The sequence below is a fragment of the Talpa europaea genome (assembly GCF_964194135.1).
Source record: "Talpa europaea genome assembly, chromosome: 15".
NCBI lineage: Eukaryota > Metazoa > Chordata > Mammalia > Eulipotyphla > Talpidae > Talpa > Talpa europaea.
Window position 1 is genome coordinate 79,229,141 of NC_140083.1, and position 25,558 is coordinate 79,254,698.

Genomic DNA, 25,558 nt, shown 5'->3' on the forward strand with positions numbered 1-25,558 from the left:
CTCCCCCCAGCCCACCCTGAGCTCTAAGCAGATAAGGAGGAGGCCGTGGAAGCTGAGAAGGCCAGGGAAAGCCAGCCCCATTCGGTGGTCAAAAGGTCACCCCAAATCACCCAAACACACCACTCAAGCTGGTGGCCCTAACTCCCCCCCCTCCCCTCACGGAATCGAGGGAAAGACCCAGTAGACTCGAGCCCCTCCCCAAATGCAGAGCACATGCAAGAGTCTGGCCTGCAAGTCCCTGGGTCTGACCCTGTGGCTGTTCCCAAGAGCTGGGCCGGGAGGGTGGGAGGGCGGGAGGCCGCGAGGCGAGGGGTGGCCTGGCAGCTAGTACCTCCGGCTGGACGTCTTGACGGTGGTGGTCTTCCTCAGGATGGAGGTGCCCCCAGACACAGGCCCGCCCTTGGCGGTGCCATAGCCCACACTGGTGCTGAACCCACCCTTGCCGACCCCCCCACTCCCGCCCACGGAGATGCCGCCTCCGAAGCCGGCTGCGCTGCCCCCGGACACCGTGGTGGAGTTGCCGGTCACCGCTGCAAGACAAAGGAGCTGGGTGAGGCGGGGGTGCTGGGAGAGGGCCCAGCTTCCAGCAGTCAAGGAGGACGGGAATGAAACCAGGCAGCGGAGGCCACAGAACCCGGGCAGAGGAGCCGGGCAGGACGCTCACCCTCGGGGACCCCCTGAGCCTGTCTCCAGAGGCCCGAGTGCAAGGCAAGGGGCAGGTCAAGTGGACGGAGCAGAGAACTACGCGGGGTCAGGGCGGGGCAGAGAAATACTCACATATGCTGACGGCACTGGGGCACTCTCCAGACATCCTGGGGCGAACAGAAAGGGCAGGGGTGGGTCAGCAGCTCCCAGAGCCCAAGCGAAAACCCACTCCCTCCCTCCGTCTGCCTTGACAGGGGCTCGAGAGGCAGGGCCACGTGACAACAGGAGTCACGAGACGTCCGTGCATGTGGCCACGCTGGCTGTGGCCCCTCCGGCATGTTCTCGAGCCCGTGCAGCAGAGCGGGCAGAGCTGCAGCGGCTGTGCCATTGCAATGCCCTGCCCTCCCCGCCATGCCCTGCCCACCCCTGCCCCGGCGCAGTGGCCTCCAGGCCAGGACAGAGCTCCCTGGTTTCTGCAGTTACTCTCCCACATCTGTGGCTTCCCCAAGGACAGAGGTGAGGAAACTTCCTTTCAAAGTTTTCGCTGGTGGTGAAAGAGGAACCCCACTCCCGCTGGGCTGCTGGCCGCCACCAGATGGCCGAGGGCTGTGCCAGCCAACGGGGCAGTGAGCACAGCCGGGGAGTCTCCCTCGGCGATGAGTCAGGAGTCCGGCTCCCTGTTTCTCCCCTTGCCCCTTCCCTGCCTTCGGCACCAGAGCTGCCTGCGGGGCTGCCGCAGGGCAGGGCTGGAGAGGGCCCCACCTGCTCTCCTCGCCCTCCAGCAGCTTGCGGTAGGTGGCGATCTCCATGTCCAGGGCCAGCTTGACGTTCATGAGCGCCTGGTAGTCCCGCAGCAGCCGGGCCAGGTCCTCCTTGGACTGGTGCAGGGCCACATCCAGGTCCCCAAGCTTCTTCTGTGCATCCTTCAGCGCCAGGTTGCCGCGCTGCTCGGCCTCGGCGATGGCATTCTGCAGCTGCTGGCACTGCCCGGGAGGAGCAGGGTCAAGAACACCCTCAGGCTCATGGCACCCACCTCCCTGCCTTCCAGGCATCCCCCTGTCCCCCACCCCCGGCCCACGGCTCTGGGAACAACCCAGCCAACCAACTGGGAAAGACAGAAGATCCGCTGGGGAAGGAGGAAAGCAGACACTGTCCTCTGAAAGAGGAGACGCTATTACAGAGCAGGACCACCGCGAAAGCCCCGACTGCAATCTATCCCGCTGCCTCAGAGGAGATAAAATAAATAACACAACCCCACTGTTAACCAAAGCTTCGCTTGGACGTGGGGAGAAGTCCATGCTTTTTAGCCAAACCCTAGATGAAGTCAACAGCTGTGACTTGGAACCTTGACCCCTCGGCCTCCTGCTCCGACCTCCTGGAGATGGGCTCAGTCTCCTCAGAGGACGTGCTCCCCTGCTCTACCACCACTGTGCTGCGTGACCTTGGATAAGTCTCTCTCTCTCAGAGTCTCAGTCTCTTCTGTAAAACTGTGTTTTGATCTTGATGGTCCAGCATTCGAGTAGGTCCCACCCACCAGGAGAACAAGCCTCACCCTCAGAATGTCAAGGAGGAGGCCCTGCATCTGCCAACACTGACGCTTCCCCCCAGGTCCCCAGCCAGAGACTCACCTGCTTCTTGGCGGCATCCACCTCACCCTGCAGCCTCTGGACAGTGCGGGTGAGTTCAGCGATCTCGTTCTTGGTGTCCCGCAGGTTGTCCCCATGCTTCCCAGCTGTCACCTGCAGCTCCTCATACTGGAGACCCAAGGGGTGACAGTGAGCCTTCAGATAGTTCCAGACCTTCCAGACCCACCTGGGTAACCACTGGGCCCGGGCCCACCCTCACACTTGGAGGTCTCTAAGTAGGCTGATGCATCTGGCCTTACGCCTCCAAGGAGACCAGTGGCCCCAGCTCCGCACAATGGGAGAAGGCTTGTGTCCAGTCCCAACCTATACACCTCACCCAGCCATTCTTCTCACCTTGGAATGGTACCAGGCCTCAGCCTCAGCCCTGCTCCTCTGAGCAATTAGCTCATACTGGGCCTTGACCTCAGCAATGATGCTGTCCAGGTCCAGGTTTCGGTTGTTGTCCATGGAGAGAATGACATTGGTGTCAGACACGTGGGTCTGAACTTGGCTCAGCTCCTGCAGAGACAGAAATAGCTGCCACTGGTACCCAGACCCCCCAGGGAGGCAGCCAAGGGAGGAGGCAGGGCTCCCAAGCAGACTCTCAAAGGGTGGGGTCTTCCCCACCCCTCACCCAGAAGGAAGCTACCACTGGAAGGAAAAGCCTCAACCTCAGCTGTGAGATGGGGCTCCCAGTTTTCATACTGTGGCTGCGCAGGCTTCTGAGAAGGGGACAGGGAGTAGAATACTGCACTCTTGCTGGCCAGGCACTGAGCTGGCACATCCCCCGACCCTCACACACCTGAGAGACAGGTGGGGTCACAGCAGGTTCTTGGGGTGCTTCTGTGCAAATTGGGGAAAGGCTCCCCTCTGAACGGAAGCAGTTAGTAGCAGGGTCCAGGGAGCTGAACACGGGCCTGGTGTGAACCCCACTCTCCACTCAGCCGCTTAGCAACCTGCACCACCATTCGCAGTGACCCTGACCGTGGACAGGTGAGGAAAGAGGCTTGGAGGAGAGAAGTGACACCTCAAGGCCATGCAGTCTGGAACCAGCCAGCTGAGCAATAAAACCAAGTGGCTTCCTCTCAAATACACTGATATTTAGAGAGCATAGGCTGTGTGTCGGGCCTGCGGGTCACCCAAAGCCAGGGCATCACTACGAGAGCCAATGATCCCATTGGACAGACCCAATATCTGGATGAGAGAATCAAGTTTCAAAGTGCCGTATTTACGTAAAGGTGTGAAACACGGGGGAATGATTAATTCTTGCACTAGGTTTCAGAAATTCAACTAGCATGAGGAGATGCATGCCTCACTTGAAAGCCTTCACGTGAAAGAAATCCAAGGGGATGGAGTGAGCATTGGGGAGCTGCCCCTGTACACCAGTGCACGTAAACCAGCGCAATGCCGGCCGCACGAGCAGGCGCCTGCACATGTGCCCGCTCTCCTCACCCCTGCCTTCTGAATTCTGGCCTCAACCCTGCTCTCAGAGCTTCCGCCCATGGCACAGTCCCAGTCCCTGGTCATCCTGACCTCAGAAGGGCTGTCTATGGAGACACGTCTCATAGGGACAGAATCAGGCAACCAAGAGCGGAAGCCATGGGGAGCAGATCCAAGTCAGCTTTCTGATGGAGTTGTTCACTTTGCAAATGCCCACCCTAAAACGAATGCGCTCCCGGCCACCGTAAGTGTTCAAGTAGAGGTCAGCAGCCCCCTGGCCGGGGGAGGGCTGCTGCTCTGAGAAGGCTGGCGCAGAGGACCCTGCTGAGGCTCAGGGTCTGACTCTGTGGTCAGTTTGTGTGAGGTTCAACCCTCTCACCCAAGTCTTCAAAGCCACCACGTTTCCTGCGGCCCCTCCTGGATTATGTGATCCGCCCACTACCCACACCTCACCTCCCTCTCCAACCTAGAACCTCAGCCCCACTCTCTGCCTGTGCCACCTCTCTGCTTGCACCATTACGAACTGGGAAAGAAGGAGAACAGTATGCACAGTAGCAAAAGTCAGATTTCCAAATCCAGAACGCAAACTTTAATTCCAGCACTACCTCTCACTAGCTGTGTGACCTGGCAAGTTACTCTGAGCTTCGTGACCTGACTTTAAAATGGAGACCAGGTGAGTAGCCCTATTATGAGTTGCTGAGAGGATTGTGTAAACAGCTGGCCCATCCTAAGCACTTAATGCATGGAAGCCAGTATTGTCTGAAGGTCCAGGTTCAACCTTCGACCTGTTAAGTTGCGCTGGTGAGTCTGGAGCAGCCCTGCAGGGGGAGTCCGCAGTGCTGCTGATCACCACCCCTCTCCACTGGCCTTCTCACCATCTCATAGAGGTTGTTCAGGAATTCAATCTCCTGGGTCAGGGCGCCCACTCTGCCTTGCAGATCCATTCGACTCATGTAAGCAGCATCCACATCCTGGGGTGAGGGAGAGAGAGGGGCAGATGGTTCAGTCCCCAGAACTCTTGAGGTCAGCCCAAAGCCCCACGGCCACCTGCCCCCACCCCCACCCTCCCCACCCCCGCCACCTGCTCACCTTCTTGAGCACCACGAACTCGTTCTCCGCGGCGGTGCGCTTGTTGATCTCGTCCTCGTACCTGTCCACAGGGAACGCTCAGTTCTGCCTTTCAAGGCACTGGACCCACTTGACTTTGAGAACGCCCCAGGGGGTCCCCAACTGACCAAGAGCACCTCTGGGGAGCAATTCTGCAATGCAGCCCACCAGTGAAGAAACAAAGTACAGTCTTATTTAAATATGGTCTCCACCGCCTTTGGAGGACCTGAGCACAGAATTTGTGCAATAAGATGGCAATCAAGAGCAAGCGACTCTTTGGATCAGAGCCCCTAGGAGGCATTACAGGGCCAGGGGACCAAGTGTCAACAGGGTAAACTTTGCACTCATTGCAACAACAGACTGTCATTTACAACAACTAACTTCTCTCCACCTGCTTTGCTGAGGCTTTAAAAATTGCTGGTATCCAGTCACTGGAAAAGTTACGAAAGGTAATACTTGAATACTCTGACTGTACATATCAACCAACCACAGCATGTAAACCTTGTGTGGCTCTTGAGTCAAAGAAACTGTATTTTTTTTAATTTATGACATTTATGGGGTAATTGGGAAATTAAAACTGACCAACGAGTTGAGACTGAGGACTTGCCAGTTTCAAAGTTTTAGGTGTGATGAAGACATTGCATTTATGTTTTATTAAGTCAAGTTATGCAGATGAACTGCGTGTATATATGCAGTAAAATATCCGTGAATGAAATAAGAGCTTCCAGACAATGAGGGGAGAGGGGAAGCAGAGATGGGACAGGACAGGCGGTGAGCGGAGCTGTAGGGGAGAACACAGGGCTCAGGATTTATTCCTTCCACCTCACAATGAAGAGTTTTTCAAATGATGAATAACTACACACAGATGTGTGGCAACGCTCTGGAAGCCAGTGTGTCCTCCTGAGCGCACGAGGCAAGCAGTTGTCTGTACACTTCCCCGGCAGGGCCCCAGCATCCTGGCTCAGGGGCTGCCCTCACTGGGAGGCCCCCACACTGCCCCCTGCCCCCCACACCGCCAGAGCCTGCCAGCCCCCTCACTTGCTCTTGTAGTCCTCCACGAGGTCCTGCATGTTCCTCAGCTCCGAGTCCAGCCTCCCCCGCTCACTCTGGGCGTTGTCCAGCTGCCGCCGAAGGGCGCTCAAGTAGTTCTCAAAAAGGGGTTCCAGGTTGTTCCTGGTGACACCTGTGTTTTGGCCCTGCTCCTGCAGCAGGGCCCACTTGGTCTCCAGCACCTTATTCTGCTGTTCCAGGAACCGCACCTGAGCCAGAGCAAGAAGGGTAAGCAGGTGCCCCCCTCAACCCCCTGGAAAGGCTGAGGAGAGAGTCCCATCAACACCATCCGCCTGACCAGGGAAGGGCCTAGATCTCGCTGAGGGGAGATGCTCCTGAGGCAACAATCTAAGCTGGAAAAGATGGTCCAGTCTGCGGACAAAGACTCTGAAGAGCTAATAAACATAAAGGCCCAAGTCCATCATTTACCAGCAGCTGCTGACTTTAGTCCGCACCTCTCTCTGGGTCACCCCTCTCGCTTGTCCTGAGTGAATGGGACTTACTCAATGTTTCTGGATCCTAATTCTGCATCAAAATCAACTGTTAAGGGCCTCCCTGGTGGCGCAGCGGTTGAGTGCTGGGTTGCAAGCCTCTGCAGTGCCGGTTCGATCCCCGGCTGCTCCCCGGCCACCGAAGGCGGGTCCCACATGGCGCGCAGACCTCTCCTGCCGCCCGCTGCTCCCCTCAGCAGTGTACTTCGGTCCTTCTGCCTGCTCTGCTCCCCGCTCTGGCTCTGGTGAATCCTCTCACCCTCCCGCGCTTCTGACTGTACCCAGTGCTTGTATAAATAAATAAATAAATAAATCTTTTTAAAAAAAAATCAACTGTTAAAATGCAGGTACCTATCAAGGTTACATATGTGTGTGCGTGTATACTTACATAGACACCTGTGTGTACACTTACATGCACATACAGGGTGGTGGGGGGAAGAAAGCAAATGTAGCAAAATGTATAAAATGGTGGATCTGTGTAAGAGTATGCAGGACTGTATTTGTACTACTCTCTCAACTGCTCTGCAAACTGAACAGGTTTTTAAAGTTGTGGGTTTTTTTTAATGCTGATGGCCAGTCTCTGACTGGGCATAGACTGTTGACTTGGGGGGGTGGGGGGGCTCCAAAAAAGCATGGGTTCAACCAGCTCCCAGTGACTTCTCTGCCCAGCCAGGCCTCCACGCCACCTGACATAGACAGCTGGTCAGGCCCAGCTCCAGACTGAGGTTCTGAGAGCCTGGGGAGGGGTTCTGCTGTTTTGACCTCTGGGGCAGCCCCACAGCAGCAGCAGAAGTCACTGGGAAGAAGGTAAAGAGGGTGGGCGGAATGCTTGCTTCACCTTCTGCCTCCTGTCTCTCCAGTCCCACCTCCACAGCACCCCAGGCCCACAGTCACGTGAGCCACAAAGCAGGTGCAACCGCCATGAACTGTAAGGGACTCCTTAGTGCCAAGAACCACAGGGCCCAGGAACCTGGTTCCCAGCCCCACCTCTGCCTCCAGGTAACTAGTGATCCTGGCCAAATCACTTCACCTCTGCAGACCTCTTCTCTTTTCTCAAAAATGGGCACAATATCGCTTGTTTCAGGACACTGTTCTGACCTGAATGTCCTTCGGGAACCCATAAATTACTGAACCAAGGTACAGTAATGACCACCAAAATCTTCCCTTTCAGGGCCCCCCAGACTGGAAGCCCTGAGGAGAGGCAGCAAAGTGGACCTGGAAATGGCAGCGAACAGTACCAGAGCTGCCCCTTCCAGCCGGGAGGGGAGAGGAGGGGTCAGATCAAACAGGGTCGGCTTGGGACAGATCAAAGGCCACGCCCCCGGGTCATGGTGACCTGGTGACCCCGCCCCTCACTGTCCAACCCACACTGAGCTTCCAGACCAGAAGAGCCAAGAGAAATAGGAGACGTTTACCCCGGCACCATCCCAACGGGGCCTGAGTGCATCTTTGTCCTCAGGCCTCCTCTGAGGCTGAGGGTCAGGAAACAGATGGACTCATGGGGAATTTCTTTGATGACTGAGCCAGTTTCCTCTGCTAGAAAATGACAGGAGGGGCTCCCTACTAAAAGGAACAGTGAAGACATTCCCCCATGTAATTGTAGCCTCAGGCCACTGTGTGGTCATATTAACGGCGACTGCAATGAGGTCAAGGTGGGCTTGGCCATAGGCCTCAAGAGTCCACTCCATTCACCTGAGCAGCTACAGTAAAGACCCAGAACAGTGTGTGCAGCCTCCATGTCTGGGCATCCCAGACTCAGCCAAAAGAGCCCCAGGTCATCCCACCAACCCCCTCCCCAGTACGCAGGTACCACAGCCTCCAGCCAGCCCACCCTCCCTTACAGGCCTGCTGCTGCCTCCAAGGGCCTCCCTGCCTACTTCCACCTTGGCCCACCTTGTCGATGAAGGAGGCAAACTTGTTGTTGAGGGTCTTGATCTGCTCGCGTTCCTGGGTGCGCACACGCTGGATCTCCGGGTCTATCTCCACATTGAGGGGGGTCAGCAGGCTCTGGTTGATAGTGACCTCCTGGATGCCACCAGGAGGGCAGACGGACCCAAATACCTGCCTGCCAGCCCCCAGGCCCATGTAGGTTCCGCTGCCATAACCGAGGCCGCCCAGGCCCCGTCCTGAGGAGGCCCCTCCAGCCACACTGACTGAGATGCTTTTGTTGCCCCCCAAGTTATAGAGACTGCGGCTGCCAAAGCCACCAGTTCGGGGCATCCCACAACTGCCACCGCTCCGGGACACTGTCACTGAGCTGAAGCTGGTGCGGGCCCGGGACCCACCCCCGCCACAGGCAGAGTTGGAGCTGAAGCCCCCTTTGCTGGAATAAGTCTGCCGGGACATGGAGGACCTCATGGCTGTCGGAGGGGCAGGAGCGAAGGCTGAGCGAGCTGGAGGCAGCGCAATGAGCCACTGGGCCACTGATGGGCTTTTATCTTTTCCAGCCTGGGCTGGTTCCTGGGTTCCAGACACTCCTGCTCCATCGCCCCAGGAAGAGAGGGAGGGGCCCCGTGGGCTGTGGGGAGTCCCCTCTGCCCCAGCAGGAGGGAGGGACTGCTCCCTGTTGTCACCTGTGCTCCAGAGCTGAGGCTCGGCCGAGAAGGACCGGGGCAGGATGCCACCTTCTCCCCCGAGGCTCTCCTCACTTGGAACAGGATGATACGGGCTCCCACGGCCAGCCCCGCCGCCCAGCGGCTCCTCCCCCAGCCTTGGTGGCCACACTCAATGGGGCTCTGTTCTGTGGGGTTTGTCCCAGGCCCCTGTTGCAAGCCAAGGCCCCAGGGCCCAGGGCTGTGCAGGTGGTAAGGGAGGGAGTGTTGGGCAACGGGCTGTTGGCGAGGGCGCCCAGGCCTGCTCCAGTCCCACCCAGCCCACGGCCTCCTTGCCTCCTGGCATGTCCCAAGGGGGACGGGGCAGGGGAGGACCCAGGAGACTGATGGCGGTGGGGGCATCTGCTCTTTCGTCACATACTAGCAGACTATCTGCTGGGCAGAGCCCCTGCATTGCTCAGAGCACACTTCCAGGGGCTGTGGAGAAACGGGAAGCAGGGCAGTCTTCAACTACCGCCTGAGACCTCAGCCCTCTGTCCCACGGCAGATCCCTCTGTCACGCTGAGGGGAGCTGGAGATGGGTAGAGGGTGCATTCCATTCTGGCTGGACAGAGGTACAGCCCCAAGAAGTATGTGTTCAACAAAAGCCTCTGGAGGCCCATAGAGCACCCAACGGTCTGATCCTTGATGCAGAAGGCTCAGAGCATGCTCCGTAGCTGCCTCCACACCTCAGGCTGCCAGCACCACACGTCGCACCAAGGGAAGACCCAGAGACATCAATGGGACCAAGAGGTGTTGAGGAGGTGACTAGAGGTGTCCCTCTCACCCAATTCAGCTCTCATCAAGAAGGCCCCGAAGAGGACAGAGACTTGGCAGAGGGATGGGGTAGTGATAGCGCTTGCTGAGACCCTCACACAACTGCCAAGGCCAGGGCTGAACACCCCTGGCTTATGTCTCAGGAGCCCTAAAGGAGAGGAAGGAGCTCAGACAGGGAAGCCAGCCTCCCTCCAGCCCCACAGCCCTGGGAATGTGGGAGAGCCGGTGCCAAGCCCTGGGGAGGCCAGGGGTCCTGGCCTGGGGCTCTGAGGGGGCCTGTAAGTTGCCTAATGAAGCTGAATCCAACTCCCACAAGGTGTGGGGGTGAGGGGCATATGCAGACCTAGTCCCTTAATGCCAGAGAGTTTCCTCCCTGTTTGGAACTAGGATCCCAGGCATTTGGAGGAGCAGCGCTGGGGGATGAATTCCCTCTGAGCTGTTGACCTCAGGCAACCCTCAGGGCCCTGGGCCTCCTCGCCTCTGCATCTAAGCAGAACCCAGAAAGGAAACCCTTTTGAAAGCCCGGCCTGCAATCCCGGGACTGAGCTGTCACTTCCCACTGACCTTTGTCTCCTGTCCCTGGGCTGCGATCACTTTCTCAGCCTCCCTTATCTCTCCCCACGGAGAGTGTAGGCGGGAAAGACAGTCCTGAGTGGGGGCCCTGGGGAAGGGAGTGATGTCAGCGTCTGAGTCAGGTGTGGCCCCACCAGGGTGGTGGGAGTAGCGCCAACTGCAAACACATTCCACCCCTCCCTGAGACTGACATCCACTTGAGTTTACTTGGTGCTCTGCGCCAGGCTTTGTGCTGGGAGCTAGTGACAGACACCCAGGCAGGCCGGAGCCCACTCTCACAAAGCTCAGTCACTGCAGGAGATGGTGTCCTCCCGCCCGCCAGACAGCCCAGAGCCCCAACCCAAGCCGTGGCCCGGGGCCGCTGTGCTCCTCCGCCAACATGCTGCTCAGCTCTGTGCAGACACCAACTCAGGCCTTCCTGCAGCCGAAGAGGAGCAGCTTCCTGCCCTACTGCTGCTCAGCTCAGGGGCCTCCAGATCGGAGTGTCACCTGTCCAGGGCCCCTCCACTGCAGCTGCACATGAAAGCAGGGCTGTGGGGGGGAATACTGCTGCGAGGGGAGCGAGGACATCAGCTGAGCCTCCCCCATGGGCTAGACTAGCTGCTGAGCAGCAGGGGAGATGGAGGATGGAGGGAGAAGCAAATGCAGGCTCTGCTGCCCCTGAGCAGGCCATGCAGGGGTGCGGCGCACTCGGCCAGAGGTGGTCACGATTCCACATATTGCACGCTTGTTAGATGGAGGGCACTTTCCATGCAGTCACTTGTTGCTCTCCAAGCCGGGTATGCCCCATTTGCCACCTTCCAGCCCCAGATCCATTCTCCAACCTCCTTGGCCCATGTAAATGGCTCCCTTGCAACTCTCAGTCCCTGGACCTCTTCACCCTGCCTCTAAGCAGGACCCGCCACAGAAGCCCTTTTGAAAAGCTGCCCTGCAGTCCCAGGACTGAGCCTCCACTTCCCACGGGGTCGTGGGTCATGGACTGGCTGAGGGGAGACACCTGCAGGAGGTCGGGGAGGAAGGGGGATGTTTCTTTCCAGCGCCCTCTCAGCTTCAGGCCTATCTTCAGGGGTCCCACATCCTCCATGATTCAGCTTCCCCACGGGATGCCCTTCAGGTCCCACAGTTCTATCATTAGTCACCCCACTGCTTTCTCTTGTCTCTTTGACCTTACACAGAGTGATCAGCTCGTCCTGATTTTCCCAGGACCCTCCAGGGTTAGCCCCTGAAGTCCCACATCCCAGAAAACCCCATGGTCCTGGACAAAATGGCTGTTTGGGTCCCAGTCACTGGCCTCTCCATCCTGCATCAGTTCCTTTGGCCACACCCCCATGAGCTATCTTTTCATTAAAGTCCATTTAATTGACCATCGTGGATAATGTGTTTCCTTCTGGAATCCTAAGCGGTGGATCCTCACCAACTGGCAGGTAGGCGTTATTAACATCTTCCCACAGGTGAGGAAACTGAACATGGAGAGTTAAGTAACTTGGTCAAAGTCTTGCCGCTAGTAAATGACAGGCCTGGGGTTCAAGCCCTGAATTCTGGCTCCAGAGCCATGTGCTCACCCCCTATGTCTCCCTCAGGGAGGGCTGAAATGGCTCCTTCTTGGGTACTTTTGTTGAGGAGACTTGTGGGCCTGAGAAAGAGCTGGCCTCCCCTGAGACAGAGCGCGAATGCGCGGCATCCTGTACTTCAGGCAATGGAGTGTGGCGTGAAGCCAGGCAGAACGGGAGTAGTGCAGGAAGCCATAGATGATTTGTGGGGCGGTGGAAAGGCGACCCTCTTGCCCTCCCAGCACCTGGCCCTGACTCCCACACTCCCGGCATCCTGCAGTTTCCAGCCTCATGTTCAGATGGACCCAGGGGTGGGATGGGAGCTGGAGGGGAGGGGAGCAAGGCGCATCTCCAGTCCCAAGTCCTCAACAGGGCCCCAGCACAAACTGGGCTGCCAAGCCTCAGCCCGGGTGCAGGAGAAGAACTGGCCAGGGCCCCGGTTGATAGAGAAGCTGGGTCCCAGAGCAGAACTAAGCCAGGAGAGCAACAGGGACAGCCAGCCTGGGCCAGAGACCAGAGAGGTCTGGCAGGTCCTGACATGGGGAATTAGGCTTCCAGGAGGAGAAAATCTGGAAAAAGGTGGAGCAGGGGAATGCCCTGGGTCAGGAATAGAGCCTGGAGTGGGCGATTAACCAGGAACAAGCCACAGGCACCCTAAGCATCAGCGGATATGACGATGGAGTGTCCCCGGAAGCACAGGGCAGCGTTGATCGGAATTAGGATGCTTTCACTGAAATGCTTAACAACCACAAATGCCTCCTGAGAGGGATGGGCAAAACGTGCAAGAGTGGGCCAGAGCTGCATGGATGGAAGGAGTGGCCGAGCCACTACATGTGGCCACAGGGACCTTTGCCTCTGCCGTTCAACCTCTCCTCCCAGTGTCCTCAGACACATTTAGGCTGCTGCTCAATGCGGAATTATTACCCTGCCAGGACACCGCTGTTCAGAAAAAGGGCCAGACTAACGCCCAGAGGTCAGAGGTGACAGTGGACGGTAAGACTGGATCCAGATAGAACTAGGGCCAGGGCATCACCGGGAGGGGCCTCGAAGAGGGGACAGGACATAAAATGACCTCCCCTCCCTGGGAAATCCGCATTTCCCAGGCCAGCCAGCCTCTGGTCCTGGGGCCTAGGTGTCTGGAGGAGGAAGAGCAGGCTCTCGTGGGTAGGAGGGCTGTGCTGAGACACCAGAAGCAGAACAGGTGGAAGGGACACTGACCCCACTACGAGTGCAGGGTAGGTTTGCTACTGCTTGCCAGAGTAGCCCCAGCCCTGGCACAAGGCCCCCAGCACGCAACACAATTTATGGGAAGGGAAGGTGTGGGGAAAGGAAGGAGACCCACCCCCACCCCAGAGAGAACTGGGTGCTGCTTGTTTCACAGGAAGCCAGAGACATAGAAACCCAGAGGTGAGCAAGGAAGACAAGGGCCGAGGCCCATTGTCCAGACTCCAGACTCGGCCAGGACCCTCCCCACAAAGAACAGCACTTGGGATGGTGATGCTGCCTGGCCACGTCCAAGCAAGAGTCTTCCCAGCTCAGCCTGAAAGCTGTGGAGGCAGGAGAGGGTGCAGCTGGCTGGTTGAGGACAGGGCACTGGGCCCTGGCTGGGGCCGGGCAGCAGACAAATGAGACACAAACTCCAGAGCAAGTCCAGCCCGGGCGAGCCTTCAGGACAGCAGGCCGGGGAGACTTTATTGACTTTTGCAGAGTCCCCTGCAGCCTGGCTCAGGCTGTGGGCAGTGGACACAGAGCTGGCCATTCAGGGAGGGGAGTGGGAGCAAGGCCCAGGGGGTCCAGAAAATGGCAGTGGGGGGTAGGGAGGAGCAAGCAAGCGGCTACTGGGTCACTCAGTACGTGACGGACGTCTTCAGACTCGACTCCACCGTCTTCTTCAGGATGGTGCGACAGCTGGACCGCGAGCTGGACCCTGAGCCCAAGCCCGACACAGAGCAGGAGCCCGACACAGGACACTGCCCAGAGCCCAGCCCGGGACACTGCCCAGAGCCCAGCCCGGGACGCTGCCCAGAGCCCAGCCCGGGACGCTGCCCAGAGCCCAGGATGATGTTGGAACCTCCGGTCACGATGCTGGAGCAGTTGGATTCAAAGCTGCATCCGAAGTCGCCTCTCCCACCTCCAGGCCCACAGGGGCACACCAGGCCACCAGCCGCTCCTCCAGACACAGCCGCGCAGTTGGATTCGAAGCTGCACCCGAAGTCGCCTCTCCCACCTCCAGACCCACAGGGGCACACCAGGCCACCAGCCGCTCCTCCAGACACAGCCGCGTTGCCTCCTCCAACAGCTGCCAAGGGATACACGGTCATAGCAGGGTCCTTTGGTCTCTGCAGGGACCCCTCACCCCAAGTCCCCTCATACTCACAGATTGTGATCTGGCTGGTGCATTCCCCGGACATCCTGGGGGAGAAAAGAAAAGAGGAGGAAGCTCTAAGGACGCTTGCAAAGAATGCACCCCCAGGCGCTTTTAAGCCTCTCAGAACAGCTCGCCTCCCCTCTCAGCACAGAAAGTCCACAACCCCCTTTTTAAAGTCCTTCCCAGCAGAATGGGCGGCCCTCAGCGGCTCAGAGTGTCAGGAAGTTCTCAGAATCCCCGTCAGCGAGGAAAGGCCGCCCTGGCACCCCACTCCCTCACCCCTTGGGGCACATCTGCCGCGCCCACCTGCACTCCTCGCCCTCCAGCAGCCTGCGGTAGGTGGCGATCTCCACATCTAGGGCCAGCTTCGTACTCAGGAGCTCCTGGTAATCCCGCAGCAGCCGGGCCATGTCCTGCTTGGCGGCTCTCAGAGCAGCCTCCAGCTCGTCCATCTTGGCCTGAGCATCCTTGAGGGCCAGCTCCCCATGCTGTTCAGCGTCAGCGATAGCAGCCTGCAGGCCCGCATTCTGGGAGAGGTATAGAAACAAGGGAGAAAGCAGCTGTGACCCAGCATAGTCCCCCAAAGCACCTACTGTGGACATACCTTAAAGGCTGGATGAACCATAACTCATGAGCCCAAGCTGAGGCGTGGACTCCCCACAGCTCCCTAAGGGAAAGCGCTGCCCCTTCTGCTCTCTTAACTCCCAAAGTGGCCTCCTGTCCTCCAGAAACGAGAGACACATTTCTGCTGCCCAGTTCGTCTGATGTGCTACAGCAGCCCGAGGAAACTAATGCCGCCCTGGGCCTCCTCCTTGAGTAATGGCCCCTGCTTCTCCCCTCCCTGGCCCAGCGCCAACCCGTGGTGCCTCCTCGCCCCACAGTGCTTCCTTTTGGTCCTGTTTGGCCCCTTTCTACCAATCTCCAAGGGCCACCACGGTCCTTGATTTGGGTTAGAACAATCCCATTTGAATACTCTGTCTTCTTGGCAGAGTGTATGCGCCTCAATGTTGGGTGAGACATACGTGCTCAGATCTCATCTCTCAATCCTAGAAAGTTCCCAGAGGAAGGACAAGGCCCCTGGCTAAAGGGCCATCTAGTTGACTTGCTTTGGGTCAGGAAAGCAGGTGCTTCCTACAGGCTCTCGCTGCTCTGGCCCACGCCGGCGCCTTATGGTAGGGGCATGGTCTCCCTGCTGCAGGGAGCGGCTGAGGCCCAGGAAGGTGGTGAGCGGCTGTCAAGCCTAATGCAGCACAGCGTTCCCCCGTCCACAGCTCTTAGTGTGATCTGCAGGCAATGCCCTGGGCCTGGCACAGGGGAACCCAGTTCACGATGCTTGTACATGGGGAGAAGTAAGTGGCGGCCACATCCCCGGGAGGGATTCTCACAGGACAGTCACTGGCTGTGCAGGAAGGTCGCAGTTCCCTGGACTTGGGAGCCACAGCATCATACTCCTGAGGGCAAGTTTCTGAGTCCCAGCCTTAGTCTGATTCCCTGGACCTGGTTGGAAGCCCAGGAATTTGCAGACACCCCAGAGAACTGCATAGCAGCGAGTCCAGGTAGATGAGCGGAACAGAGGGCAGCACATAAAACAGGACCTGCACGAACTGTCCCAGAGGAGCGGGTAAGGATGCCTGGAGACTGAGTCTGGGCTTTCAGCACCCCCTGCGCACTCAGAGCTTCGGGGGAGGGTCCTGCTCGGCAGTGCACAGGCGCATGTGCGGGAGAATCGAGCTGAAGAACGTGGGGAACAGGCTGACTCTGGGAGCAGCTCTCCACCCTCTTTTGGTCCCCAAATCCATTCTCTGGCCTTCTTGAGAACTTAAGGATGGGTCATCTTTCCCATCTAAAGTCCAGCTTACAGGAGGGACAGGAAGTCACTCCCTCCCCTTGCCAGCCTCTCCACTCCTTCCCAGGCCAGGCACCAACCGCATCACCACCAAACTACACACAGCGTCTGCCTAAGGAGGGCTCAGTTCCCCAGTCTGCTGCCCAAGTGTCCTGCGACTCTGCCCCCGACAGGGGACCGGAAAATTCAGTGCACAGCCTTAAAAACCCTTCTGAGCCTAAGGAATGAGTCAAAGGAAAAAAGAAAGAGCTGAATGTCCCCTCCCCACAAGGACTTGACTGAGATGTGGCTGACAACGTGAGCAGCGCCCCCCCAGAGTTGTGCAGAGTCCATGCAGGCAGGAATTCATGGCAGGAAATCTGAGTTCCTCCTACTTGAGGCTTGAGGTTCTCTCCAGCCCCAATTGGCCACGCTTCCAGCCAGGGATCAAGGCTTCCACACAAGCCCAGCAATGACCCTCACACAAGTCATTGAGGAGAGCCTGAGGCGCCCCAGGACACTTACCTGCTGCTTCAGATTCTCAATCTGACTCTGCAGCCTCTGAATGGCCTGTTGCAGCTGGGTGATCTGGACTCTGGTCATCTCCATGCTGTCCCCATGGAGCTGGACAGATGCCTGAAGCTCCTGGTACTGAGGGGGGAGAGACATGACACCGTTGGTGGAGAGGACCCTCACCTTTGACCTCAAGACTGTGAGGCAACCCCATGCCCCTGGGTCTTTGCCTCCTTGTTTTGAATTTGAGCCAAAGGCTGAGGCCAGGACGTGATGGGATACCAGCTGGTCTCCCTGCACCGCCTCCCTCCTGAGCCGGGGAATGGCCGTGCAGCCTGGAGCTTTAGGAGGTGACCAGAACCACCCCTGGGGGGTGAGCACGCAGACCCCCGCCTAGGCACCTGGGTCTGGTACATGGCCTCCGCCTCCGCCTTGCTGGTCCGGGCGATCTCCTCGTACCGGGCGCGGACCTCAGCGATGATGTCGCTGAAGTCCGGGCAGCGGTTGTTGTCCATCGACAGCACCACGGACATGTCGCTGGCCTGGGTCTGGAGCATGCCCAGCTCCTGTGGGAAGAGTGCTGAGTGCCTGCCCACCAGAAACCCGGGGCAGGTGGGCAGCCCATGCGGGCAGCCCCCTTCACAATGGGTGACTGTGTCCTCATCTGGACCTGAGACTTGCAGGAGACCGTCTGTAATGATTCTTGCGGCTTGGACATTAAAGGAAAATGTCCTACAGGGCCAGAAATCATGGTCCCCATCTCTCCCCTGACCCCGCTCCAGCCAAGGTGACTTTTGTGCATTTCCTCAAAGACACCAGCGTGCTCCTGGCGGTGGCTGCTCCCTCTGCGTGGGATCCCCAGTTCTCACCTGCCCGGCCATCTCCTCCCCTCCTCCAAATATTTGCTCCAAGGTTATCTTCTAAATAAGGCCACTCCAGCCACCTTACCAGAAACTGCCACCCACCTACCCCCAAATCCCCAATCCTCCTTCGTGTTCTAATTTTCCTTTTCCCATAGCATCTGTCACCCTCAAACATACTAGATAATTCACCCAATATTATCAATTATCTGTCTCCCCATAGATAGCAAGTTCTGTAATTTTTGTCTGATGAGTCACTGTGTATCCCCAGTGTCCAGCAATGCACCTTGTAAATTCTCTGAATTTACAAGGTGACTGAATAACCAGGATGCCAGGCTTCATCTCCCACCCACTCCCCTGCAGCCCCAGGGAGTCTTCCCATCCTGCACCTTGCCCTCATTGCCCCCCACACTTGCGGCCCACCACTGCCACCGTTGCCAGAGCCTCACTTCTTCATACAGACGCCTCAGGAAGCATATGTACTCTGTCAGAGACTTCAGCTTCTCTTCCAATTCCATCTTGCTCAGGAAAGCTCCATCCACATCCTGAAATCAAGGAGACAGAAACCGTGTACCCCACTCTTTGTAGGTCCCATTCTTGCTCAGGAGTTCTGTTCACACGCTGTCTAACACCCACCCACTATCACTGGAAACCCACTCCTTCCATCTCCAGTCCCACCGTGCCCTGCTCTCTCTTTTGCCTGATACTGAACCACACCACCTTCAGGAAGCCCTCCCTGATTAATGCCAACCAGTTTTGCTTCTTCCTCTCCATTTCCCCCCTCTCTCCTGAATTAACACCCAAAGCTGATCATATGGCCCCTCAGTCAGATCTTGTCTTAAGGTTCCTGTGTCTAGATGGCTGTCCCATTTCCTTGGGGGACCCTCTAGGCATTGCGATAGGTATCTCTCATTCATACCTCCTACCCCCTGACTCCCCAGCCTAGGACTAGGCTCTGTGCCTGATGGGTGCTCAGGGTCTGGGTGGAACAGCTGACCCCCACCCTCACCTTTTTGAAGATCACAAAGTCATTCTCCACCGTGGCACGCTTGTGGGCCTCCTGCTCATACCTGTCAAATAAGGAGAGAAGGCTATCACCTGAGGTTCAAGGCCAGAGCCCATGTCCTCCTGTGAGCATGGCCTCCTGGAAAGACCACTTTTACATTCAGATGCTCCAAAGCAGGACACGCAACCAGCCTCTGTCTCCATCTTTCCCATCAGGAAGACCTTGTCACGTCCTAGCTATGTCCTGTGGCCCTGGGCCACTCTTTCAGCTCATGTCCCCTTAATGACACGCAGCCACTTTGCTTCAGGTTCACGTAGCTTTTCTCACTTACTGTTTGCAACCATTGTCTGAAGCAGGCAGTTCAGATTTGATCAGAGAGATTACATGACTTACCCAGTCAGAGATGACTAGGTGACCTAAGCAGAACTGAAACCAGGCTCTCCTGACTCCAGGCCTGGGCTCCCCCCAGGGCCCCCTCCACCTCATGTCCCATCCTCCAATGTCTCTGGGAGGTAAGAAGGGCAGGTGACATTTTCCCACTTTACAGATAATAGAAACTGAGGCTGGGAGAGGTGAATGCCTCGCCCGAGGCCACACCACTTCTCCTTGCACACTGGCACGGAACTCAAGCCTCCTGTTAGTCCAGGGCGCTCTCCACACGCCCAAGTGACCTAGGTGAGGAAACCAGAACACAGCCCAGCTGTGACTCATGCCACTGACCTGGGGATGGTGCCACTAAGTGGATTCTCTTCCACCCTGAGACCAGAGGACATCTGAGTCACTTTAGCCCACAGCCTGCTCAACAAGAATTTCTCACCAAAAAGTCTACTGAGGCATTGTTTACATAGGCCTTTCCCAGCCTTGGCCAGAGACAGGGCCCTCCTGGCTGGGGCTTCTGAAACCAAGTCTCTCCAGACCTGGGCATCAGGAACTTCAGGGCCTCCTTACTTGCAGCAGGTGTGGCAAATGCAGTCAGAGTGGGTGGAGATGGGAGGGGATCAGGGGGGCAGGTCACGTGTCTCTGGGGGCTCTGCCTGTGAGAGGCCCTCCTGCTGACAGCCCTCCCAGCTCTCCACCCCAGGCCCCATGAGGAAACTTGGGGTTGCCTACTTAGCCTTATATTCCTCCTCCTGGTCATAGCAGCACTTCAGCTCGGCATCTAGATCTCCTCGTTCTCTCTGAAGCTGCTCCAGCCACTTCCGGAGATGGGCCAGGTAGCCCTCAAAGAAAGAGTCCAGGCTTTGGGGGCTGTGACTAACCCCCTGCTGCTGCAGGAGGCTCCACTTGGTCTCCAGGACCTTGTTTTGCTGCTCCAGGAACCGCACCTGCAGCACAAATGGAGCATTCCTGAAGCTCCTGTAGGACCCCTGGGCACAGCCTCTGGAAGACAAAACCTCGGGGGCCCTCAGCGGCCCAGCCTGGGCAGGGGCAGCCCATGCCTTTCTGGGAGACTCAGCACCCCAAACGATTTCTAGTGGGGGCCTAGTGGGGGCAGGTCTGCCTTCTCTGCCCCTGAGCTCACCCATGGAGCACCAGGGTCTCAGTACAACCAGAGAGATTCCCTTAGTCCACAGGGCCGATTTCCTGGCTGCAAAAGTGATGAGAAAAGTGGGTGGGAGACCAGACCCGCCCCCCATCCCTCATCCAGAGGGAGCCAGAGCCAGAGGCTTGGTTGAGTTGCCCTCACCTTGTCAATGAAGGAAGCGAACTGGTTGTTGAGGATTCTGATCTCTTGGGTCTCCTGAGTCCGTACCACCTGGAACTGGGGGTCAATCTCAATCTTCAGTGGGGTCAGCAGGTTCTGGTTGACGTTCACTTCCTGGATGCCCCCCGGAGGGCACAGGAAAGGCCTGGGCCCACCACTGCCTTCCCCAAACTGCATCCCGAATCTTCCCCCCATCCCCCAAGTCCTCCCACGAGACCGAGACCGTCCTCGGCACCCCCTGAAGGGACTGAGACTTCTGCTGCTGAAGCCTCCCCTGCTGCGGCCCCCTGAGCCAGCAGAACAGGCTGAGCGGGCGCTGAAGCCCCTCTGGGCCCGGCACGGGGAGAGAGACATGGCAGAGCCCCACGGACAGCCACACGGCTCAGACAGACAGAGCACGTTCAGTGTGGTGAGTTCCTGCCCTGAGGCCCTGGGCACGAGACTTTTATCCCCTCCCGTGCCTGGGCTGGGCCTCGGAGAGCAAGATGCTCTCAGCCTGACTGTCTGTCACTGGCTCCAGCTGACCTCTTCTGACACACCTGAAGGCTAGCAGGCCAGCACGTGCGGGAGAAGGAAGCCCTGGCCCTGCCCTCAGAGCTCCCAGGCTGGTGAGGGAGATGGCAGGCCCCAAAGACAAGGAAGCAGTCACAGCCTGGGCTTCAGTGGGGGTGGGGAGGGGTGACTGTGAGCAGAGTCACCAAGGCCGGAGGAAGGCTTCCTGGGGCGGGAGGTAGGGAGAAGGGAGCGAGGCTGAAGGGGAGAGAAGATGGGGAGGGGGTTCAGGTAGAGCACGGAGCGCCCTGGAGAGGCCGGACAGTGAGAATGAAGCTTCGTGGGGGGAATGCGCCCATAAAGACAGAGAAGGAAGCAGCACGAGGAGCAGCCAGGAGGTTAACAGAGGTGTGTTGTCATCACCGACTCAAAGACACTCCAGGATTTGGAAATGAAACAGCAAAACAGGGTGTCCAAGTCCCTCCTCTTGCCCAACCCAGCAATCATGCATCAGGCGCCTCCCCGCTCAGGACAGACATGTCCAGGGTGGCTCCTCATGGGGCCTTCCTGGCCCAGCCTCCATGCCCTTCGCAAGACAGCGTCAGACCGTCCGCCTGGGGTCCAGCACTGCGGTGCCTGGTTACAGTCGGAGGCTGCGAATGTGCACTCAGGGACACACGCGCTTGCGGGACGGGAACAGCAACAGGAATTTAAGGCTGCCCCACAGTCTGTCTCTGCCCCGAAAGTCGGCCAAGTTGAGGGACCCCAGGGTTCATCTGATACCAAGTGATTACCCCCCACAGGCAACACCCCTGGCAGGAAGCCCTCAGGGGCCTCCACTGAAGTCCCCCCGCCCCCGACTGCTGGTGAGCAGAGTTGGGCAACTCGGATTGTGAGAAACGTCAGAAATGTCTTCCGTTCATGGCGAAGGATTATTTCTCCTTGCTCCCCTACACGCACGTTCTGCACGCACCCTGAAGCTAGGATCCTGGGGCCTTGGATAATCCAGTTTAAAGCAAGAACAAACAGAGACTGCCTGTGGGGCAGCCTCAAATTCCTGTCCTAAACACCCGAGAGATATGCTATGAGGAAGTCAGTGCCAGGTAGAGGAACCGTCCCATAGAAGCTGCACCTCCAGCCCAGACCAGATGAGGAAGTCTCCCCTCCCTCCAGAGGATTAGAAGCCCCTTCCCCCTTCCCCTCACCCCATCAGGGGCACCCCTAAATAAAACTGAGCCATGGATGACCTCAAGGGCAAGAAGAGGTCAGGCAGCAGGTGGAGAGAACAAAGGAAATGAAGGGGCTGAAAGGCAGGTGAGGGAGAAGAGAGGAGAGGAGAGGGGCGGAGAGGGGAGGAGGGGTGGGGAGAGGAGAGGAAAGTTCCAACTGGGAGATTCAGGGAGGCCCATGGAGCAGCCCCAGAGTCTAGGTGAGAATCCGGGAAGCAGGTTGAATTTCATCGAGGACTCACTGCCAAGCCCTACTCCCAGCACCATCTTGCAGAGGCCAAGAAGGCCGGGTCTCTTCCTCTGGGCTCCACAAATGTACTTGAGAAAGATCCCCGTGGACTGGACTCTACCACCCCGCCCCCAGGTATTAAGGTGGAGGACAGGGGTCGCCCTTGGATGGAACCAAATCCACCTCCCTGGACCTTCCCCACATGTGTCACATTACAGAAAAGCAGAGCCAGAGCAAGCTTCAAGGTCATCTGGTCCCGTGCCCTCATTTTACACTGCAGGTCTCCGAGGTCCTGTAGGCTGCAGGGTGGGGTGCAGAGACTACACCTTTGGGTAACCCACGAGATTGCACCAGATGACCTCTCAGCCTGCTTTGATCCATCACTCTGTGGTCTGAGTGACTTGCTCAAGGCAACCCACACAGTAATCAGGCTGGAGCCAGGACCCCCGCCAGCTCAGAGCACTCTCCAAAGGAGCAGTGCTGAGTCTTAACACCACAATGACTGTCTTGTCCACCACCCTGCCCAGCTCAGGGTCTGGTAAACACCAGGCGTCAAGTCCTTGCTTGAAGAGATGATTTTTTTTTTAATTTTAATTTTTTTATTTTTATATTCCCCAAACAATTGCAACCCCTTTATTTTGATCCCAATCCCTCCCCCTCCGCCCCCCTCCCCTCATAAAGTGTCTGTGGTTCATAGTTGTTTGTTGATTATGATTTTCACTTTCTGAAGAGATGATTTCTTATCTGTAACAGTTGCACCCAGGGACCTTCTCAAATCCCCAGGTTCTCCAACACTGCTGTAACATATGTTTTTTCCTCTTTATTAAAAAAAAATCATGCAGTAATGGAGAAAATGATAAACAATTTAGAGCTTTGAAAGCTAGATCCTCACTGAGTAATGTGTTCCTGCACACAAAAGTACACAAAGAACCTCAATTCATGCTGCCGCAAAAGTACAAATGGCTCAGAGAACAGACTTCACGCTAGACCAGCAAAGCCCAGGCTCTAAGGGACACAGCTCTCCTCAGTCTCCTCTGCTGCAGGTTAAGCAGCTTCAGGCTCAGCACACTCTGCAGCTCCTGCCCACCTGGTCCCACCTGCAAGAAAGCCCAGGCCAGGTAATCCTGTGACTCCCAGAAGCCTCTTCTCTCACCACCCCCTCTGTAAGTTCAGCCCTGGTCACAGCTATAACCACACAGCCTCTTTCTCTCAAGCCCATTCTGCATGTGCAAGTGATTTTTTGACCCAAATGCCACTTATTCATATTTACTCAACAAAATAAAATTAAGCACCTACTATGTGCTGGACCCTGTGCTGAGAGTTAGGAAGTTAGCAAAGATCAAGTCCCAGCACCTGCCCCAAGAAAGCTTAGAGTCTAGTGGAGAAGCAGACATCGAACAGGTAATTAGACAAGTATTTAATTGCAATAACGATAAGGAGAGAAAAATATAGGGCATGAAAGAGGCCTAACCTAATTTATCCCTCATTTATTCTTGAATATGCCAGGAACACTTTTGCCTCAGGGCCTTTGCACCTGCCATTCCCTCTTCCTGGAATGCTCCTCCCAGATACCCACGTAGCTAAAAGCAACCTTCCCCAGTTGCCCAGAACCAAAATTGCAGCACTGAGGCCGTCCCTCCTGTGACACTTCATCGCCCCTCCCTGATTTATTTCTTTCTGCTTAACCCCTATCACTTCCTAACATACCATTACCTACTTGTTTTGCTTGTCATTCTCCCTGTGGAGAGAGGCGTTTGAGCTCCATGGAGTTTGAGCTCCATGAGGACAAGGATTTTGTCTCTGCTCACTTCTATATCCTCTGCACATAAAACATCATACACTCAGTGTTCCATAAGTAATAATGGAATGAATGAATCCGCCTCCAGTTTTGTTGATCTTGTTGATTTCCTTCCCTTTTTCAACCCCTGGAGATCCTGGTGACATTCAAGTGTGTTCTCCAGAGCATTAGTCACTTCCCATCCACCCTCCCTCCCAAGGTTGGGACAAGCGTACAGTTGAGGAACATGATTGTGTGTGTGTTTCTGTGTATGTACTTGTGTGTATGTGTGTGTGTGTGTGTAAGAGAGAGAGAGAGAGAGAGAGAGAGAGATTAAGCGCCTACTATGGGCTGAGTATTGAATTAAATGACAGAGAAGACACAGATGGGTAAGGCCCCATGCCTGCCCCGACAGAACATACAGTCCATGGAGGATGCGCGTGCGAACACAGAGCAGAGGGATGACCAGGAGGGACCACCCCACCTGGCAAGCTGGTGTGTAATAGCGGAAGGTTCCTCTTTTCACCTTGACTCAGTGGCCTGGTCTTGGAAGAAAGCCAGGACAGAGCCCTGTGGCGGACCACTGGAAACCCTCCCTCTGCATTTTCACAGCCTCCAGAGCACATCCTCTGGGTACCAGACTCAGCTGCTTGGGAATTACCCCATATTTTACACCTTTCTTCAAGAACATCAGAAATATATCAAATGTCTCACTGAACCCCAGATGGCCTCTGTCTGATGTACAAAACTTCCAAGAGAATAGAGCCAGGAAGCTACTTTATCCAACAATAAAGCAACGGCCTCCCAGGCCTTATCCTAAGAACTGCACATATATTAAGCCTCAACCCTAACAAGTATGAAGTAGGTACTAATTATCATTGCCATTTTACAGAAGGGGAAACTGAGGCACAAAGAGAACAAAGATTTTGACCATGGTCACACAGGTAGCAAGCAACAGAGTCAGAATTTGAACACGGCTAGGGTTCCAGAGAGTTTTGCCTCCACCACCACACCGTGCTTCTGTCGGGGATCTCGGAATGCCAGCATGAAATGACAACTCAGCCACCCGAAGCCCAGAGAGGTGGAATGACTTGCCCAAGGTCACACAGCAGACCCAAAAGTGAAACTCATTCCCCATTATCCATCCATTATCAACATTCATTAAGCACCGCCAGGTGCTGGAAACCAAGCTAGCCCAGGTCAACAGAGGTCCCTGCCGTCGGGGAACTTGCAGTCAGGTGGCAGTGGGGACGAGGGGAGAAGAGGCAGGGAAACTATGTGGAAACCCGCAATACAATACCGTGTTGGCGGGGCTCCGGGAAACACTGTCAAGCATGGACAAGGTGTTGCCGGGGCTGGGGGTCTGCTTGAAGCAGCAGCAGCAGGTGGTCTTATCCATGGTGTATTTAAGAAAGATAAAAGTCATCCCCTGGGGTCTGAAGTCCCAGGAGCTCGAAGGGCGCAAGGTGACAGCTGGAGAGGGGGGATGGGCTCAAGGTTGGGCTTCTGTAGGGTAAGTGAAAAAGCATCAGGTTTTTCTGCCCTCCCGCCATTAGGATTGATGATAGATCCTTGCGGTCCTGAATGCAGGCCTGATGGCGGGCACCTGGAGTGGGGTGTGGGCCTATGGAGAGGGGATTCACCTGGCCTGAGACTGGGCCTATAAGGGCCAGGGGATGCCAGCAGAAGCAGAGAGAACGAGAGT

General features: G+C 56.7%; 2 protein-coding genes across 2 annotated transcripts; both read right to left on the bottom strand.

Annotated features, from left to right (window-relative positions):
• Positions 1-260: 260 nt before the first annotated feature.
• KRT79 (keratin 79) lies at positions 261-8,716 on the bottom strand (the record flags this gene model as incomplete). The annotated part of the gene is made up of 9 exons (XM_084256360.1): positions 261-530; positions 778-812; positions 1,408-1,628; positions 2,274-2,399; positions 2,625-2,789; positions 4,586-4,681; positions 4,800-4,860; positions 5,856-6,076; positions 8,252-8,716. 9 exons carry the CDS (start codon positions 8,714-8,716, stop codon positions 325-327), a joined length of 1,596 nt encoding a protein of 531 aa, XP_084112486.1. The 3' UTR covers positions 261-324.
• Positions 8,717-13,696: 4,980 nt separating this feature from the next.
• On the bottom strand, positions 13,697-20,480 carry KRT78 (keratin 78; the record flags this gene model as incomplete). Its single annotated transcript, XM_084256138.1, has 10 exons — positions 13,697-13,955; positions 14,097-14,148; positions 14,227-14,261; positions 14,524-14,744; positions 16,568-16,693; positions 16,957-17,121; positions 17,865-17,960; positions 18,425-18,485; positions 19,532-19,746; positions 20,109-20,480. 10 exons carry the CDS (start codon positions 20,478-20,480, stop codon positions 13,697-13,699), a joined length of 1,602 nt encoding a protein of 533 aa, XP_084112264.1.
• Between the last annotated feature and the right edge of the window lie 5,078 nt (positions 20,481-25,558).